The sequence below is a fragment of the Primulina eburnea genome, chromosome 2, assembly GCF_022965805.1.
Source record: "Primulina eburnea isolate SZY01 chromosome 2, ASM2296580v1, whole genome shotgun sequence".
NCBI lineage: Eukaryota > Viridiplantae > Streptophyta > Magnoliopsida > Lamiales > Gesneriaceae > Primulina > Primulina eburnea.
In genome coordinates this window covers 36,182,100-36,202,901 of record NC_133102.1, presented here as the reverse complement: position 1 = coordinate 36,202,901, position 20,802 = coordinate 36,182,100, and the positions used below count along the sequence as shown (strand labels likewise).

The window sequence follows — 20,802 nt, the reverse complement described above, 5'->3', positions numbered from 1 at the left end:
ATTTTCGATGAAAATATGAATTTTTATAAAACTCGGTTAATTAATTTCACAAATTTTCCTAAACAAAATATTTTAAATATTACCTAATGGGCATAGTATACCCATGGTTTGCAGAAAGTTATCAGAACGGCTGTTCCGAAATGGGAACGAGGTCCACTTTGACGAAGTTCTAGGGTGTGAACCTTGATGTTTTGAGTTGTTATGTAGATAAAAATTGTGGTGTTATCAGTAGAACGACACGAAAAGAACATTAAATAGAAAATAAAATAAGAACGATAAAAAGAAAAAAAAAATAAATACAAGAGGGTTCATTAAAAAATATATGATCCATTTAAATTTAATTAAATAAAAAAGATTTTGAATTTTATTAAATCGAGAAAAGCGCTGCAGTCTTAAAAAATTGACCCACCCCGACATTGAGGTGGGTCGAGCTCTTTTTTGGGACCAGTGATACGAATATAGCCAGCCACTATGCGTTCCAAGAACAAATCTCGAGAGAACGATTGAAGATGTTGAATGTTGCCCTTCATTCAACCAATGAAAGCTTGGAAATAAGGCTCGAGGGGTTCGAGTTGCATCACCATCAAGTAGAGGATGAATTGGAAGAGTATGATACGAATCTGACCGAGCATGGCGTGAAAATGATTGGAAGGATTTTTAGAGAGCGTAGTTGTTTCGGACCTTCAAGCTCAATAATGATGAATCAAGCATACCCAAGCAAGTGGTGGAGTTCAACAAATAATATAATGAAAGAGTCACGAACAACCAAGCATATGAGTGCAAAATGGCCCAAGAGAAGCAGTGCAGCAGCACGCGCTAGCGCAGATGAGCAAAAGCAGCAGCGCCGCTAGCGCAGATGTGCAGAACTGTGCGCGCGCCCGCGCCAGAAGCAGTACAGCAGCGCGGGCTAGCGCATGGCAGAACTACGCACGCGTCAGCGCCAGTAGCAGCACATCCGCGCGCGTGTGTCCGCGCCAGATGTGGCGCCACCGCGCTCCTCGCGCTGGACAGGAGCAGAACCTTGCGCGCAGCTGTGCTAGTTCACACGCAGCCGCGTGCGGCGCCGTGCAGGAATTGTTAGCGCAACCCTAGTTTCGGATTTTCTTATTTCTTTTGCTTTTTTATTCATTGTAAAACATTTTGAACAAATATTAATTATTGAGTTATATAAAATTTCTTTGAGTTTCTCTCAAACATTCAAGGCTTTTGCTTTGTTCTTAAAAATCAAACTTATCAAAGATTTCATCTTTGTGAAGTTTGTCAATTGTTTTCGCACGGATTGTCAAAGACAAGTTCTTTGATAATTCGCCTGAAATTCGATTGTTCTATCGTGAATATTTGTTGCTAATTTTTCATCGCTTAGATGTGAATATCACAAAATAGTTTCTTGCTTCAAAAGATCGGGACAAAAAAACGTTCTTTGTTCATCGAATCGAGGGCGTGACTCTGTTTTTGAGCGTATTTGCTTTTCGTGATTGAAGAACCGTATCATCCAGCCCCCTAAAGAGTGGGTAAGGGTCGAGCTCGACCCAGGTGTGAAGGGGTAGAGCTCGACCCACTCTTCTGGGTCGAGTTGGTCGATCTAAATGCAAAATATCTTTTCAAATAATGTCTTCGAGTGAACCTGTAACGTACCGTACTTTTCATACTCAAAATTTGCGGAAAAATTAAAACTTTTCTTAAACATAAAATAATGTTCAAAGTTTGCCATAAATATCTCAACCAAGTCCCCCATAAGACATGGTCGTCCAAAATATCTACAATAAAAATTGCTCACAAAAGGTTTGCTCAAAGTGTTTCTCTCAAAACATGAAATCAGAGTAAATTAACATTTGCATAAAAACATAAACATTGCGGTCCTCGGGTTAGCCTCCCGCTCAGTCCAAGCCTGTCCCTTGGTCGCCACCTCCTGTCTCCTCATCAACATACTCACCTGCATCGATCAAGTCTAGTGAGTCTAAAGACTCAACACGTATAAACTGGGAAATAGCGAGTACTACATAATAAAACCGCATGCAACTTTAAAATAGAACATACATACTTGAACTTGAATTTGCGTACTAAAACTTGAACATACGTACATAACATAGACGTGCCATAACATGAAAACTTGTCATAAACATACTGCATACTAGAACATACATAACTTCATCATTTTGCGTAGAGGCATGTTTCAAAGCAAGTGACCCATAACATAATAAATGCCTGATCAGACAAACCACAGTACTGGGCTGACAGGGACGTATCCACTGCCACATACATGAGATCCCTGTTCATAATTTAACGGGCTGGTTGGTCCCCGTTCATAATTTAACGCTTCTCAACCTCGATCTAACCCGTTCATAATTTAACGGGCGGATTGTTCCCCGTTCATAATTTAACGCTTTCCAATCCTAAACATAATTTGGTCACAAGACATTTAGCATACCTCAAAAACTTAAAATATTTTCTTGCACGTCACACATACTTACTTGGCGTTGAGGGATTCGTTGGACTTCGATCGGGGCACTTGCTGCACATACTGACAATGATTTAACATGCTTAACTCGCATAACTTAGATGTACGTAATCATGCTCCCTTACGAGTTTAATCAATTCCTTAGGACTTCTAAAGTTCCCATGACACGACTTTGTAATTCATTGTACTAAACCTTGACCTCAAACCATGAATCATACCATAATGTTTCCCAAAATATGAAGTACACGGACCCCGTGCCCAGGTCCGGCTCCGGGTCCGTGTAGGTACTGTAAAGGCCCGTATTTCGTATTCATAATTTTGCGGAATTATTAAAATTTTTCTAAATAAATAATTATCTTGTCTTATTTAATTAAAATAAATATGTAAATAATTTTAATTTTAAAATAACAGCGGAAGCAAATATTGTTTTCAACCAACAATTTAAAAATAATCCAACGTAAACATCACTTAAAAATAATCCAAAGTATCAATTTAAAAATAATCCAACGTATTAAAACTGAGTTTGAATAATAAAAAGTGCATAAATTAAATCATAAGGTCCTCGGGTTTACTACTGCTGTCCCAAGATCGCTCACTGGTCTCCGCCCGCGGTCTCGACCTCGTCAATACCTACAACAATCAAGTCTAGTGAGTCTAAAGACTCAACATGTATATATCGTGAATAACAAGTAAATATAACATAAAATCGCATGCATCATAAAAATAAAGTATCGTAGAGCGTACGGTGAAAAGCGTATCATGAATAATTATAACTACGTGCATATCTGAAAACCATACGTAAAAGCTTTGCTCAACAGAACTCTGTCATAACATATCATAATTTTCTGGTAGAGATAATGTTTTTAAGCAAGTGGCCCATAACATAGCGTAAGCGCCTAATCAGACTAAACCACAGTATACTGGGCGGTAGAGATCAATCACAGCCCTTGGACTGGATGTCTGTACCCATACATAATCATAAACCGGTCGTAGGTCACCGGATGAGTTGGATCGTTCCCAGGCTTGCTGCGACTTACTACTAATATGCGACACATGCAATAAATCTTAACTTGACAAAATTTTAACAATAGAACCAAAAACGAAACGATTCGGACCATCAACTTGATTTTTAACCATGGCTTCGTACCAACCCGAACCAACATTAAACCGACGTTTAACCATGATTAAAAATGCCCCAAACATACTGAAAAATATGCAATATAACTGTAAAACACGAAAACAGGTGAAAGGAATTCAAAAACATAAAACACTCTTTCGAGAGTCATTTTGGCACCTTTCACCGTAAATTCTCGTATGACCTCTAAACTCGACCAAATCACGAACGGCCAAAAACACAACTTTCCTAACTCATTAAGGTAGTGTCCAGTCCAAGGCCATGGGCTAAAAGCCAGCCAAGGACTCAGACCAACCTCATGAACCGAACAGCAAGTTGCTGTCAAATTACAGCAGGAGCAGCTTGTGTATTTGAGGGAAAATTCTGAGATTTAATGACCAAGGGCTCGAACCACCACCCAAAGACTCTTACAAACATCCTAAGGCATGGCTTGGACCATGGCTAGGGGCTAAAAGCCAACCACAAACCGAGCCAACACCTAGGACAATGAACAGCTCAAACCGAGAGTACCCAGAAATTTTGTGCTGTAGTATTCAAATGAATTTGTTGTCTTATTTCGTTCCAGTGGCTATATGATCAACCATGGCACAATCTAGACATGAGGGAGTGTTGTATGAACCATGGATATAGGTTAGAATCCAGCCACAATCCATCCAAACTCATCACCCACACCAGAAAAATGAACCATGGGACATGTGTGTGTTTTGTTTTAAAAATTCGATGGGACCATGAACCAAGCTTTGAAAGAACACCTTGGTCACGTCCTAGACATGATAAGGAATGATTCTAACCCAGGCTACAGTCCTTAAGATAGCCAAGATTCGAAACCCCACCTTAAACACCCAATGACAGAAACATGAACATAAAACTGTAACTCATGGAAAGGATGGAAATGTTGCTGTAACTTCTTTGTTGTGCTTGTATGGACTTGAACCATTGAACCAAAAACATCCTAACACATTCTAATTTATTCCTAAATGCAGTCTTGTGTGCCTGGAAAACGAGACAACCTCCTGAAGCACCAAACAATTCAAAACCATGGGTCACCAAGTATAAGGCAAAAATTCTGTGCAGAAACTTTGGTATTGTTGTTGTCAAAATTTCGTTTTTACCTCATGAATCCTGAACATATAATGCTTAAAAATATTTATAGGACTTGATTGAAGAGCAAAGAAACAATATATACATGCCTGGAATTTGTTTTGACAAAAACAAATTAACAAGATGAATACGACGCAACGGAGTCGGAGTTGGATCTTCTTTTCTTTCCTACTTTTCTGCCGCTGTTCTGTCACGATTCTAAGCTACTGTTTTTCTGATATTTTTGAATGTAATGGTGTGTGATTGCTAGACAATAGAGATGAGTATTATAGGAGGTGATAAAGGAGTCTTAATATCCATTAAGTTGGGGGTTACAAGTCAAGGGTTGAAGGAATTTGAAATGCCTCTTCTTCTCTTATTTTATGGCTGCTGAGTCTCGGTTCTAAGCTGTTGGTTCTCTGCTGATTTCGAAGGTAGGGTGTGTAGGAAATGTAGATAATGAAGATGAAGGTTCAAGGGGTGATAAATGGGTATTGAAGTGCATTAAGATGGAGGTTACAAGTGCAAGAATTGAATGGATTTTTGGAATGATTCTCATTCCCTTGCTTAGCCGATTCTTTGCTACTACATGTGTTCGATATTGCTTAGATCTTGGTTTGAGGAAAATGATATGAATTATTGTATTTGAAGTTACTACTACTTAGTGAATTACCAATGGGAAATTAATACACCATGAAGTCTCATTATAGGTACTTTGAAAGGAAAAGTTACTACACCTTTGAATTGTATTGACCAAATTCCAACTTATTTTGAATGGTATTTTATGGTTTAAATTTGCATTTTAATTGTTTAAGATTTTAAACCTCCATTATATATATTTTAATGTATTCACAAATTAATTTAGTTTAGAATCTTGTTTAGAACCTTGCATGGCATACATGACTTCAAATTTAAATATTCAAATGCTATGTTTAATTTCTTGAATATATTATACCTAGATTAATTAAACCCCATATGTTTACATATTTTAGTTTAAGTTTTAATTAAATATTAACCTAAAGTACTTATTTAATACCTTAGCTCTAATTAATTAATAAATCCTAAAATATTTTTTTCTTTAAATTAAATTATTCTTGACTTAATTTAAATTTAGGACTATTTTCTTATTATTAATCTTAATATTAATCTTATCTCTAATCTCCAAACTCCGGTCCGGCCTCGCGTATTCAACTGAAAAGATAAAACTAAACTTTTGTATTTAAAATAAATAGTTATGACTTGTCAAATATCAAAATGAATTAGACCCTTCATATAAATATTTATATATATATATATATATATATATAAATCATTTTTAAATTTAAATAGTAATAATTATGCATGGCTTATACGTAATCTGATTTTCGGGTCGTTACAATCTTCCCCCCTTAAATTGAATTTCGTCCCCGAAATTCGCTAATCCTCGATAATCCAAAAGTTAGATTCTTAATTCTATTATCCCAATAATCCACGCTACCGCTGCGCTACTCTGATAAAAATTAAATCATAGGCTGTCCTTACGTTTCGTCAATCCTAATTAGATTGCCTACCAAAAATCTCAGCGAATCGCAACTTAAAACGACTTATGGTAACTTAGCTTTACTTTACTATGACCTCGAATTCTGACTTTTCTCATCGTTCCCAATATTAGAATTGGTGGTTCAAACTTATCATGTCTTACCTTCCTTATACTATACCCTTAATGTTCAACGACCTATTACATTAGCATTTAAACAGTTCAACTTAAAGACTCTTAGCACCAAAGGTTACTGATCAACTTCTATCCTTGGTGATACACTTAAAAGTTAAATCTTATCTCAGCTCCATAACAAAATTAGTCTAAGATCCTTGAATCGAATCTTTTTCTTACAGCCCAAACTTATATAACTTAACTATTTACGAGTATACCCCAAATATAAAATTGTTACAAATCTTAAACCTCAAATAACGTTAATCCATAAAACCTAATTATACAACATCGACCTTCTATCAATATTTTAAAACCCTTCAAGTCTCAATTATATGCTTAAACCATTTTCTTTCCAATTACAATATAGTTGAGGCCTAAGACTCTGGACTTTCCTCATTGAAACAAATGTCGCATTCTTAAGTATCATCAATGCTTAATTAAGTCTAGTGTATAAAACTTAATAAGTTATCTCATGTTAGCGATAAACTTACTCTAATAATTCAACTTCGCTCATATCACCCATAGAGTTCTAAAATTCCCATATCAAGATTTCGGATTTCTTACTCAATTAAAATCTTAATGTTAGTTCATTCGTACTCTATGTTGAACGCTTCTAATTCTCTTTTTGTTTTTATTTCACCCAAAACTTATGTATAAACACCTATATTATAAATCTTGAAATTCAAGCTTATGCAACCCAAATAATATTAGATAGTATAACTCCAGCCCACATATCCGCTTAGTCCCAAATTTCTTAATGACTTTCAAAATTCCTCAAGATAAGGTGTCTAATTCAATTCTTACATGCGTCTATCGAGTAACCTAACCATCCATCATACTCAACTTTCTAGAAAATCAAATTCCCCCAAAGGTATAATTCTAACTGTTAAGATCCTGGTTAAAACTTACGACACATCAAACTTAAATTCCCAAAAAAATTCGCTAACTCAATGTTTACTCTTATAACTTAGCTAACCAATAAATTTTTACTTTAACATGTCGTCACTTTAAATTCTTAATTTGCCCCGACGTTATATCACCAACGCTTAAATTTTTAAGCCCAAGATTTATTCATCCTACAGTGTCCTTGATTGTCATTCTTTATAACATTATAATCCAGCTATTTCGAGGTTCTAATCATCTTTCCAAGCTTAAATTACCGAAAATTCTTATCATTTAAACCTTTCAATTCTCATCTCAAGAATTTATTTATTTATTTATTTTTAAAATCCCGAAAATTCCACAATTACCCATGAGTTTTCAGTATTCCCACTTTCATTTTATAGATTTCCCGTATCATAAAGTCCTTTAGTTTATTAAACTCAAAATTAATTCCCATAACACGTCTTACATTTCTATAAATACTTAAAATCCCACGTGTTCTTCAAAAGTTCGCATTTAATCCTTAAAATTTTGAAAATTGCAACCTGACCCTTACAGTTCTCTCAATTTACGTTTTGGCCCTACAACTCTTCGAAATTTGCATCATTGTCCCCATAAAATTTTCCATCTTTACCTCATTAAACTTTTAGATTCTCGAACTCAAAATTTAATCCCAAAATTTGGTAAATTCGAAAAAAAGTCTCTTAGAATTTTTTTTCACTTAGGTCCTCAAATTATTAGTTATTACAATTAGGTCCCTAAAATTCTCAATTCATGCAATTCCATCCTTAAATCTAACTAGGTAGAGCATGTATCCTAAATAAATTCTCATAATAAATCTTACATTTCCATAGGTACTTAAAATCCTCAAATTGTACATTTATAATTCTAAAGATTGTCGTAGTCTTCGAATCGCTATTGCTTATATGAAATCCTCAAAAATTTACTCGACTAGCAACCAAGAACCATTAATAATTTCTTAGAAATTCTACAGGTCTCAAAAGTATTCATAATTTTCAAGATTAACTTATAACCCATAAGGAGGACATCAACACTACTGACCTAAAAATTAATATATTCAAATCATTTTCAACCTCTCCTAAAGCCCAATATTCAAATTCTTAGACATGTCCAATTCCAAACGTACCCAACATGCATAATTCCATAATTTATTTTTTTTTATCTAAATAAACACAGGAAAATTAAAATCTGAACGTAAAAACATTTCATGAAAACATGCTGTTAAAATAATTCATGCTTTAAATAAAATGCGTAAATGTAAAACTTACAGATCGAAGACGTGACTTCATGAACTTCTCGAGAGCAGTAGTAGTACAACCCTTTACAAGATCATAGGCTCTGATACCAACTGTAAAGGCCCGTATTTCGTATTCATAATTTTGCGGAATTATTAAAATTTTTCTAAATAAATAATTATCTTGTCTTATTTAATTAAAATAAACATGTAAATAATTTTAACTTTAAAATAACAGCGGAAGCAAATATTGTTTTCAACCAACAATTTAAAAATAATCCAACGTAAACATCACTTAAAAATAATCCAACGTATCAATTTAAAAATAATCCAACGTATTAAAACTGAGTTTGAATAATAAAAAGTGCATAAATTAAATCATGAGGTCCTGGGGTTTACTATTGCTGTCCCAAGATCGCTCACTGGTCTCCGCCCGCGGTCTTGACCTCGTCAATACCTACAACAATCAAGTCTAGTGAGTCTAAAGACTCAACATGTATATATCGTGAATAACAAGTAAATATAACATAAAATCGCATGCATCATAAAAATAAAGTATCGTAGAGCGTACGGTGAAAAGCGTATCATGAATAATTATAAATACGTGCATATCTGAAAACCATACGTAAAAGCTTTGCCTCAACAGAGCTCTGTCATACTCCATCATAAAACCTATTCTAATTTCTACGTAGAGATCATGTTTCTAAGCAAGTGGCCCATGCGTAAGCGCCTGACAGACTAAACACAGTATACTGGGGGTAAGCGCCTTGGATGAGGTACATACTAATAAACCCGTAGGTCACCGGCGAGAGGTCTGGGCGCCTACGATTCCAAACCCATAAGCATGCCACAAGACATTATCTTATCAAAAATAATATCTTATTTTAGACGTAATATAATTTACTATTTTTACTGAGAGTTGGATCGTTCCAGGCTCGATTTACTACTGTGACCATGCATACATTTAACAATAGACCAAAAACGAGAGTGGACATCAACTGTTTTAGACCATGGCTCGTACATGAACCAACAACCGATCATGCAAAGGCCCCAAACATGAAAAACTATGCAATAACGTAAAACAAACAGTGAAAGGATCAAAAATAAAACATCTTTCGAGAGTCTTTGGCACTTCACGTAATCTCGTATGACCTTAAACCGACCAAACGACGGCCAAAACACGACTTCCTAACCATAAGTAGTGTCCATCACCTGGCTAAACAGCCAAGGACTCAGACCACATCATGACGAACAGCAGTGCTGTCAATACGCAGGAGCACTTGGATTAGGGAAAATCGGAAATGACAGGCTCGAACCCCACCCAAAGATACAAACTTAGGCTGGCTTGACATGGTAGGGGTAAAAGCAACCACAACGAGCAACACTCGGAAATGACATCAAACCGAGGTACCAGAAATTTGTGCGAGATTCAATATTGTGTTTATTTCGTTCAGTGGCTATATGATCAACCATGGCACAATCTAGACATGAGGGAGTGTTGTATGAACCATGGATATAGGTTAGATCAGCCAAATCCACCAAACTCATACCCACCCAGAAAAATGAACCATGGGGACATGTGTGTGTTTTGTTTTAAAAATTCGATGGGACCATGAACCAAGCTTTGAAAGAACACCGTGATCACGTCCTAGACATGATAAGGAATGATTCTAACCCAGGCTACAGTCCTTAAGACAGCCAAGATTCGAAACCCCACCTTAAACACCCAATGACAGAAACATGAACATAAAACTGTAACTCATGGAAAGGATGGAAATGTTGCTGTAACTTCTTTGTTGTGCTTGTATGGACTTGAACCATTGAACCAAAAACATCCTAACACATTCTAATTTATTCCTAAATGCAGCCTTGTGTTCCTGGAAAACGAGACAACCTCCTGAAGCACCAAACAATTCAAAACCGTGGGTCACCAAGTATAAGGCAAAAATTCTGTGCAGAAACTTTGGTATTGTTGCTGTCAAAATTTCGTTTTACCTCATGAATCCTGAACATATAATGCTTAAAAATATTTATAGGACTTGATTGAAGAGCAAAGAAACAATATATACATGCTTGGAATTTGTTTTGACAAAAACAAATCAACACGACGAATACGACGCAACGGAGTCGGAGTTGGATCTTCTTTTCTTTCCTACTTTTCTGCTGCTGTTCTGTCACGATTCTAAGCTACTGTTTTTCTGATATTTTCGAATGTAATGGTGTGTGATTGCTAGACAATAGAGATGAGTATTATAGGAGGTGATAAAGGAGTCTTAATATCCATTAAGTTGGGGGTTACAAGTCAAGGGTTGAAGGAATTTGAAATGCCTCTTCTTCTCTTATTTTATTGCTGCTGAGTCTCGGTTCTAAGCTGTTGGTTCTCTGCTGATTTCGAAGTTAGGGTGTGTAGGAAATGTAGATAATGAAGATGAAGGTTCAAGGGGTGATAAATGGGTATTGAAGTGCATTAAGATGGATGTTACAAGTGCAAGAATTGAATGGATTTTTGGAATGATTCTCATTCCCTTGCTTAGCCGATTCTTTGCTACTACATGTGTTCGATATTGCTTAGATCTTGGTTTGAGGAAAATGATATGAATTATAGTATTTGAAGTTACTACTACTTAGTGAATTACCAATGGGAAATTAATACACCATGAAGTCTCATTATAGGTACTTTGAAAAGAAAAGTTACTACACCTTTGAATTGTATTGACCAAATTCCAACTTATTTTGAATGGTATTTTATGGTTTAAATTTGCATTTTAATTATTTAAGATTTTAAACCTCCATTATATATATTTTAATGTATTCACAAATTAATTTAGTTTAGAATCTTGTTTAGAACCTTGCATGGCATACATGAATTCAAATTTAAATATTCAAATGCTATGTTTAATTTCTTGAATATATTATACCTAGATTAATTAAACCCCATATGTTTACATATTTTAATTTAAGTTTTAATTAAATATTAACCTAAAGTACTTATTTAATACCTTAGCTCTAATTAATTAATAAATCCTAAAACATTTTTTTTTTCTTTAAATTAAATTATTCTTGACTTAATTTAAATTTAGGAATATTTTCTTATTATTAATCTTAATATTAATCTTATCTCTAATCTCCAAACTCCGGTCCGGCCTCGCATATTCAAATGAAAAGATAAAACTAAACTTTTGCATTTAAAATAAATAGTTATGACTTGTCAAATATCAAAATGAATTAGACCCTTCATATATATATATATATATATATATATATATATATATATATATATATATATATAATCATTTTAAATTTAAATAGTAATAATTATGCATGGTTTATATGTAATCTGACTTTCGGGTCGTTACAGGTACAGTAAAATGCATGTGTAGAAAAGGGGAGACACGGACCCCGTGCTTAGGTCCGTGTAGGGGTCCGTGCAGACTCTGGAAAAATGCAATCCGGAAGAACAAAGGCACGAACCCCGTGTCAGGGTCCGTGTACTGGTCCGTCTACCTACTGCACGACGAAACTTGCGTGAAAATTTTTACATGATGTTTCCTCCTCCGCACCCAACTCCATGGCTACGAATTGACACCCCAAGACACTCCCTAGGACACCAAGGCTTTATACTAACCCCCAACAATCAGAAAGAAATCGTTCCCAAAAGCGACAATTGACAACCAACGACTCAAGCACGGAATTTGACACCAAATAGTATCCTACGACTTCTAATAGATTCAAGCACTTAGCGACAGTAAACGACACACTCATTATCGATCCAACCTCATACAAAACATGCCTAAATGCAGCAACGATCGCCCGGAGATTTCCAACGAAGCCTGCAACACAAAACTTCAAGAACTTATCAATAACATGATTTTCTGAAAACACGGTTTGAGCAGTCCCACGAAAAATGTCATAACGCACTCAATTTTCGTTCAAAAATCTCGAATTTTATATCAAATCAAAGGCATCAAAAAGTCCTACAATTTTCTAGTTGAAAGTTTTCTCAAAATCTCGACTGAAAATTCTCAATTTCAACCAGAACAGTAAAAACGTGATTTTTGATCCCTAAAATGGTTTCAAAAGTGATCCTAACACAATTGCTCGAACTTCTACACATCATACACATGGTTTTACGCATAAATAACAACACACACATAATATGACATGATCGATGCATCAAGAACAGAATATACGTGCCTTTTGATATTTAAAAATACCGATACGACGATACCGATGCGGAGACGGTGCGAGGCTCGATCCGGGACGATTGTGGCACTAAAATCTTGCAATAAAACCAACGAGAACCTGCTGGAAAATCGATGGGAGGGGGCGGCTGCTTTCACCTCTTAGAACCCTAGTTTTCTCCTCTCAAAATAATAAAAATATGATTTGTGAAATTGTGTGTGTATTAAGCGATTTTTAGTGTGTGTGTGTGTGTTAAGGTAGTAATTAGGGAATAAATTATGCTTAATTCAATAATTAACATGCTAATTTAAAAATGCTAATACTCCCCTAATTAAAGAAAATACACATTAATTTTAAATAGCTCCTTAATTAAAATAACACCCACAAAATAAAAAGTTTAAAAGTCTTAAACTCTCAAAATTACTAAATAAGTGATTTAGGCTTGAAAAATGCTAAAAATCAATAAATTATTTAAAACGCCCCATTCCTGACTTAAAATAAAATACCGCATAAAATTTCCAAAATCGTCACCGGTCTCTTCCTCGATCCCGCCTCGAATAATCGCCTGAAATATGAAACTTGAAAAATATTTTAACGTGTATCACATAAACATGAATAATTAAAATAATGCAGTTAAATAAATCATGCAATACTAAGACTGGTTTTAAAATTAATTAAAATGCTTTAATGATTAAACAAATGAATGAGTTATACGTGTACTGAATTTGGGCACTACAGAACCTACATATGCGAGATATGTTTTCAAATAATGTACATTGCATTGCTGTAAAGTAATTTATTATTTGATTTGAAATCACCATGTAATGCTTAAAGTTACCATTTTCTTGATTTGCATATCACACACATGTCCATACTCAATTTTGTAGCTGAAATTATGCCATACTCAGAATATAAGGTATGAATATATTGTGTTTTATTTTGAAGTAATATATTATATTTCTTTATATTTTGTATTTATAATTTCGAAGTTGTTGAAATTTGATAAATATTTGGGCTTTTGGTGTTTTGTTTGAATTTTTTAATTTTGTATAAGTCAATATAAGTATTCGAAATCGTTTTACATGATGTTTTCTAGAATTCTGGAGATTATAAAGTTATTATTTGCGTTCAAAGGCACGGAATTTTATAAGGTGCGATATCTTCTTTCTTCTAAGTAAAATATTTTTTCCGTCGATATTTTCAGTAGATTGTATTAAACAGTTTACTTTTTTCATCTTCGATAATAAATATCATGGATCACTAAGTATTTTGAAGAATGCCTCCAAAACTTGATATTGGTTGGGAGTTTGATAAACCCATTGGAGATAATCGAAAGACAATACAATGCAAATTTTGTGGAAAAGTTGTAAGTAGAGGAATTACAAGGTTAAAACAGCATATTGCACATGTTTATGGAAATGTTGAGTCGTGTAGTAAAGCTTCAAAAGAGATATTATTGATGTTACGGAAACATCTTCAAGAGATTAAGTCTGAAAGAATTCTAATCAAAGAGGAAAAAAAATTACAGTAAGTGCAATACAACATAGCATACATGAATTCGATAGTGCCAGTGGCAGTGAGGATGATTATAGATTGGATAATATCAATGAAGAAACTTTAGAAGAGATGGAAAATAGAGCATTGGAAAACATAATGAAAGAAAGTCGTAAAACAAGAGCATTCGAGGAGAAGATGTATAACCGGTATGGCTAAGGTAAATTAAATATTTTATCATTTTACTTTGAACAACCATATTTAATTACAAAAATAAATATTTATTACTCTATATTCTTGAATTCTAGGAAATTTTGGTGGTAGTTCATCACTTGGTACAAATCCCAATTTTAGAAAAAAAAAATGCATGGTAGCTTTAGCGTAAGAGAGGGAGCTCAACTACCTTCGAAAGGGGTTGATTTTTATATGTTTTCATCAAAACGACAGACTATAAAAAATTGGTTTTCTCCTGAAAAAGGTAAAAGAAGTTGGGAAGGCTATTTCAAAATGGTTCATATACAATGCAATTCCATTTCATGCAGCAGACAGTGGTCCATACTATCAAGCAATGATTAATACATCACAGATGTTGGACTAGGAGTACAAGGTCCTTCAGGACGTCAAATAGGTGGTGTTTTTTTGGCAGAAGGAGGTAGAAGATATTACTGGATACTTAAATACATTAAAATCAAAATGGTCGAAATATGGATGCACAATAATGTGCGATGGTTGGAGCACACGTAACAAGCATCATATAATCAATTTTATGATATATTACGACTGCAACATGATATTTCATGGTTCAGTGGATTGCACCAACAAAAAAAAGATAGCTGGTTTTATATTATCTCTTTTGAATAAATTTATTGACGAGATTGGAGATGAAAATATTGTACATGTGGTTACAGATAGTGAAAGTGCAAATAAGGCTGCTGGTCAGAAATTGATGATTGAAAGACCTCACTTGTTTTGGTCACCTTGTGCTGCACACTGTATTGATCTTATGCTTGAAGATATCGGTAAGATGTCAAAGGTAAAAAAGTGCATTGACAAAGCAAAGCAAAGCAAATAACAAGTTTTATATACAACAACGATAAAATCTTGAACTTAATGAAAATCTACACAAATGATCGTGAATTGTTGAGACCTAGAATCACCCGCTTTGCTACGGAATTTATTTCTTTAGAAAGTCTCATCTGTTATTGCCAAGAATTGAAGAGATTGTATACTTCAATTGAGTGGTAGGAGTACAACAATACAAGCAAGGGAAGAAAATGTGCTGAAAAAATTGCAGCAATCATTTTGGACACTAGATTTTGGAAGACGGCTCGTGACATATGTGCAGCTATGGAACCTCTTGTAAAAGTTTTGAAGTTGGTTGATCAAGACAACACGCCAACTCTATCCATTATTTATGAAGAAATGGATAGAGCAAAATTGTCTATGAAAGAAAGTGTAAAAGACTGGCAATTGTACTGAGATGTGATTGATGAACGTTAGTATAATCAATTATACCAACACCTACATCCTTCAGGACGTCAAATAGGTGGTGTTTTTTTGGCAGGAGGAGGTAGAAGATATTACTGGATACTTAAATACATTAAAATCAAAATGGTCGAAATATGGATGCACAATAATGTGCGATGGTTGGAGCACACGTAACAAGCATCATATAATCAATTTTATGATATATTACGACTGTAACATGATATTTCATGGTTCAGTAGATTGCACCAACAAAAAAAAGATAGCTGGTTTTATATTATCTCTTTTGAATAAATTTATTGACGAGATTGGAGATGAAAATATTGTACATATGGTTACAGATAGTGAAAGTGCAAATAAGGCTGCTGGTCAGAAATTGATGATTGAAAGACCTCACTTGTTTTGGTCACCTTGTGCTGCACACTGTATTGATCTTATGCTTGAAGATATGGGTAAGATGTCAAAGGTAAAAAAGTGCATTGACAAAGCAAAGAAAATAACAAGTTTTATATACAACAACGATAAAATCTTGAACTTAATGAAAATCTACACAAATGATCGTGAATTGTTGAGACCTAGAATCACCCGCTTTGCTACGGAATTTATTTCTTTAGAAAGTCTCATCCGATATTGCCAAGAATTGAAGAGATTGTATACTTCAATTGAGTGGTAGGAGTACAACAATACAAGCAAGGGAAGAAAATATGCTGAAAAAATTGCAGCAATCATTTTGGACACTAGATTTTGGAAGACGACTCGTGACATATGTTCAACTATGGAATCTCTTGTAAAAGTTTTGAAGTTGGTTGATCAAGACAACACGCCAACTCTATCCATTATTTATGAAGAAATGGATAGAGCAAAATTTTCTATAAAAGAAAGTGTAAAAGACTGGCAATTGTACTGAGATGTGATTGATGAACGTTGGTATAGTCAATTATACCAACACCTACATGATGCAGGTAAATTAGATGATATTTATGTGAATTTACATAAAGTATAAATTCACTGTTGTAGTTATCATTATATATATATATATATATATATATATATATATATATATATATATATATTAAATATTTGTGTGTTTTTAGCATATTTTCAGGAACCTATGTTTATACCGATGAAGTCAAACGAGGATTAAATGCTGTAGTCAAGAGACTAGAACCTGATTTAAATTCACAAGCTTCAACAATTAGCGAGGTATGATATTTATAAAATTTCCACAACATTTTTCATATCCAGTATACTATATTTTTTTATCAAACATGTTTTACAGATTAAACTCTTCACGGAACAAATGGGAGAGTTTGGATCCCCGCTTGCCAAAACATCTGTTAAAAAAAGTCTTCCAGGTTTGAACTCTATATGTTTTCATAAACATTAAAGTGATACCACTTATATCATTTGTTCTTTGATCAGCTGAATGGTGGAATGATTACGGTGAATAAGCTCACCATTTGAGAAAAATTGCAGTTAAAGTCCTTAGCCAGACATGTTCATCTTCTGGTTGTTAGAGAAATTGGAGTACATGGTCTCTAATACATACTAAGCTTCGCAATCGTTTGGCGATAGAAAATTGCATAAATTGGTATATTTTCATTACAATATGCGATTAAGAATACATAATTTGATGCATAAAAATGAAGATGATGATTATTATAGTCCTATAGACCTTGATCACATATTCAAAAATGATGATATTTTAAAAGAATGGACAAGAGATAATGACTTCCCTGTATTGCAAGGTGATGACTTAGAATGGTTAGATCAAGGCCACTAAACATCAAATGCCCAGGATCACAACATGACATTTAGTGGTCAAAGTTATTCTAAGAATAAAAATAATGAGGGCACCTCAAGAGTATCAAAAGGCAAAGGAATCATATCTTCTGATAGTGATGAAACTGACAATACAGTAGCAGTGACAATAGTGATGATAGTAATGATGGAAACAATTGTGAAAGTGGTAAAAAAAAAGCAACATGATGACCAAACACATCAATATGATCAGTATGATACTGGAATGACATGGTCACGAGGGAAATAGAATTATTATGCCACGCAAGACACTGATCATGGTTATCGCCCTAAGATAATGGAACAAAGTCATTTTTAGCAAGTTTTTTAGAGTTCTCGAGTGCCAAAGATAATGAACATTTTAGTAGATTTTCAAAGTCATATATGGGTGTTGAAAAACAAATAAAAAATCTTGGCTTGGGGGGAACCCAACAATTTCAATCCAGAGATGATTATAGATCAAGAAATTACCGTTGGGGCTATCAACAATTTGGTCATGGTGCCATTGGATATAAATTACCTAGCTTTGGGTATTATCATAGTTATAGTACTAGACATGATCATTCTTCATCTAATGCAAGTGGAATTAGAAATTATGGAATTGATTATGAGCCATCTCAATATACCAATCACATGAACAATCAACTTAAAGGCTATTCTAATAGTGGACAAAATAGATATCATGACCATCAATCATTCGTAGCAGGTGATGTTAGACATTATGACCATGGATATGTATCTTCAAGTGAGGCTAGTAATTCTTTTGGGCATCGAGAATTTGGAGACCGTCATCGTCGTGATGAAGCGTTGTTAAATCCATGTTCATTACACCACACCGACTCCGCTTCGAATCCCCGACTCAATCAATATCCTGGTGGACAACACAACACCGATTTATATCCACGACCATATGGCGAAGATCAATTTTCTCAGTTGAATCTTGAGGGAGAGTATATTGATGATTTAGTTCGTGCACGTTACTTTTCTTGGTATTAGTCTCGATGGTATAACATTTACAGGTATTTTTCTACATTAATATTGTCATATAGTTTTATGTCAATATATCATTTTTCAATCAATTCATATTTCAGTTATTATTACCATTTTACTCTCATTTAGATAGTATATATAATTTAATATGGTTAAAAATAATTTGATTAGGAACGCTGGAAAATACATCAATTGATCTAAGATGGTGAGTCTCGAGTCTACTTCCCGCTCCATCCATCAAAGAAAGAAGAACTACACTGAAATTTAACTATTTATATTGGGAAATTTTCATCAGAATGTTTAATGATAAAATAATTAAATTGATTGTAAAATTTAGTTGATATATTTTAGTTGACGTTAAATAATATGAAACTCTAAAGTAAGCTTTGAAGAAATTTGATTCCAATTTGGGTTAAAATATGTACCTCAAATGGAAATTTTTTCAAAAGTTTAAGTGATTATAACCCAAAACTTTCTTAATAGAATATTTCAATTTTGATAGGGTTGTGAAAATTTCGATATATAACGAAGATATGCTTTGTAATTCAATAAGACGTAGATAAAATCTAAAAAAATATATTTACTATATTTTTTAATCAAATAATCTATTCAAATGACATCTATTTTGATTTTACATGTTTTTAATATTTTTCCAAAATTTTCAATTTATATTAATTTTTAAAAAATTTCCACGTCGTGATCGTTCGGTGAAATGTCATGAGAACTGGAACGGTGACCTCCGCGACCGCGATTGCAAACCATGATTATACCATGTTAATGTGTCTAAGCTTACACCACTTGTTTTATATCAAAATAAAAGCCCCAAACCCTACCCTAAAACCCCACAAACACACACCACCTCTCCCCTAATCAACTGGAACTCCTCCTAGCAGCATCAACACACACACACACACACACACGAGAATTGTAGAAGGAAAGGTCACGGTTTTGAGGAGAAATCAGCCTAGGATTTTCTACGTCGATGTTCTTCGCATCTCAACTTGTTTTTCGTGCATAAAATAGGCAAAAGCACGCCTTAATCTCCTTTTTTTTTATCATCCATCACACCATATTACATGATTGAAGTATGTTTGCATGGAAAAATATGTTAGTCTTGTATTTATTTTCGTTTTCATGCCATAACATGTCAATAACTCAAGCTTTTGTGATCCAAAACTTATGATATCATTGCACAAAGGGGCTGCCATGGTAGGGGCTTCATAAGGGACATTTTACACTAGTTTTAGAGTCCTTTAGGGCATGATCAGAGGCTGGACACAACCTAGTGACATGAGGAACGAAAATAAGAGTCCTAGTGGGTTGGGACTCTTTGGCTAGGGCTTTCCTTGAGAGACATGGCTGTAGCTGCTGTTAGGGCATGGCTAAGAGTCCTACAAGTGTTGTATGATGGTCCTAGGGTGGCAGCACAAGGGGTGGTTTGAGGGGTTGAGGGATCGCGTGAGAGGAGGGCCGCACATGCTTGAGTGATCGGGTTTGAGGGGCTGGGCTTATAGGTCCTTTAAGCTTGGTCCAGTAGGGTCGATAGGGGTTCAGTCATGGTCCTAGGAAGGCCTCATAGGGGCTGGCGAGTTTCTTGAAGGCTAGGATCGAAACTTGCATGACATGGACTAGGTTTTTCGGAAATAGGAACACCAGAAATTTCAGTAGGAGTCTAGGCTGGTTCGAGGGTTCTAATAGGCTTAGTTTAGGTTGAAAAAGATTTAGTTATTTGTTAATAAGCTTTGGTTCAAGTTTGGTAAGTGTTGGTTAAGTTTCGAGTCAATACGAGTCAAAATCGGGATATACGTCTAAGTTTAAAAATGAATCGAGAAAATTATTGAAAAGCTAAATTTTAAGCTTAAGAAATATTTAAGGGAGTTTTTTAAGGTAATAGGTTAATTTTAGAATATTTTGGGCCGTCGTTACGAGGTCTAAGGATAATTATGGAAAATTATAAGTCTAGGGGTAAAACGGTCAATTTACACTGAAAATTTTTAGAGGTCCTGTTAGTGCCCTGAATGCTGTAAATAATGTTAATATGTTTATTTTTAATGTTTATGAAATTATATGATGAAACGTTAATGCTAAAATATATTTTGCATGCTTGGTTTAAAAGAAAAATGATTTATATATGCATGAATTTTTATAAGTGATGAAAATATGAAACGTTGAAGGAGGTGAACTGATTGTGACTCATACGATGATTATGATGATATGATGATATGTGAGGCCAAGGCTCAGTTGACGAGTGAGAGTGTTGCTGATGTCCCCGTCGCCTAGTACTGTGGTTACACATAGATGGATACATCGACCTTCAGCTGATACTAAAGTCACAATTAACGATCCAAATT

General features: G+C 34.4%; 1 protein-coding gene across 1 annotated transcript; it reads left to right on the top strand.

The window, feature by feature from the left end:
• Positions 1–14,963: 14,963 nt before the first annotated feature.
• On the top strand, positions 14,964–17,112 carry LOC140824260 (uncharacterized). The gene is made up of 6 exons (XM_073185857.1): positions 14,964–15,209; positions 15,422–15,631; positions 15,741–16,113; positions 16,767–16,864; positions 16,941–17,016; positions 17,084–17,112. The coding sequence occupies exons 1-6, from the start codon at positions 14,964–14,966 to the stop codon at positions 17,110–17,112; spliced, it is 1,032 nt and encodes a 343-aa protein (XP_073041958.1).
• Positions 17,113–20,802: the final 3,690 nt, after the last annotated feature.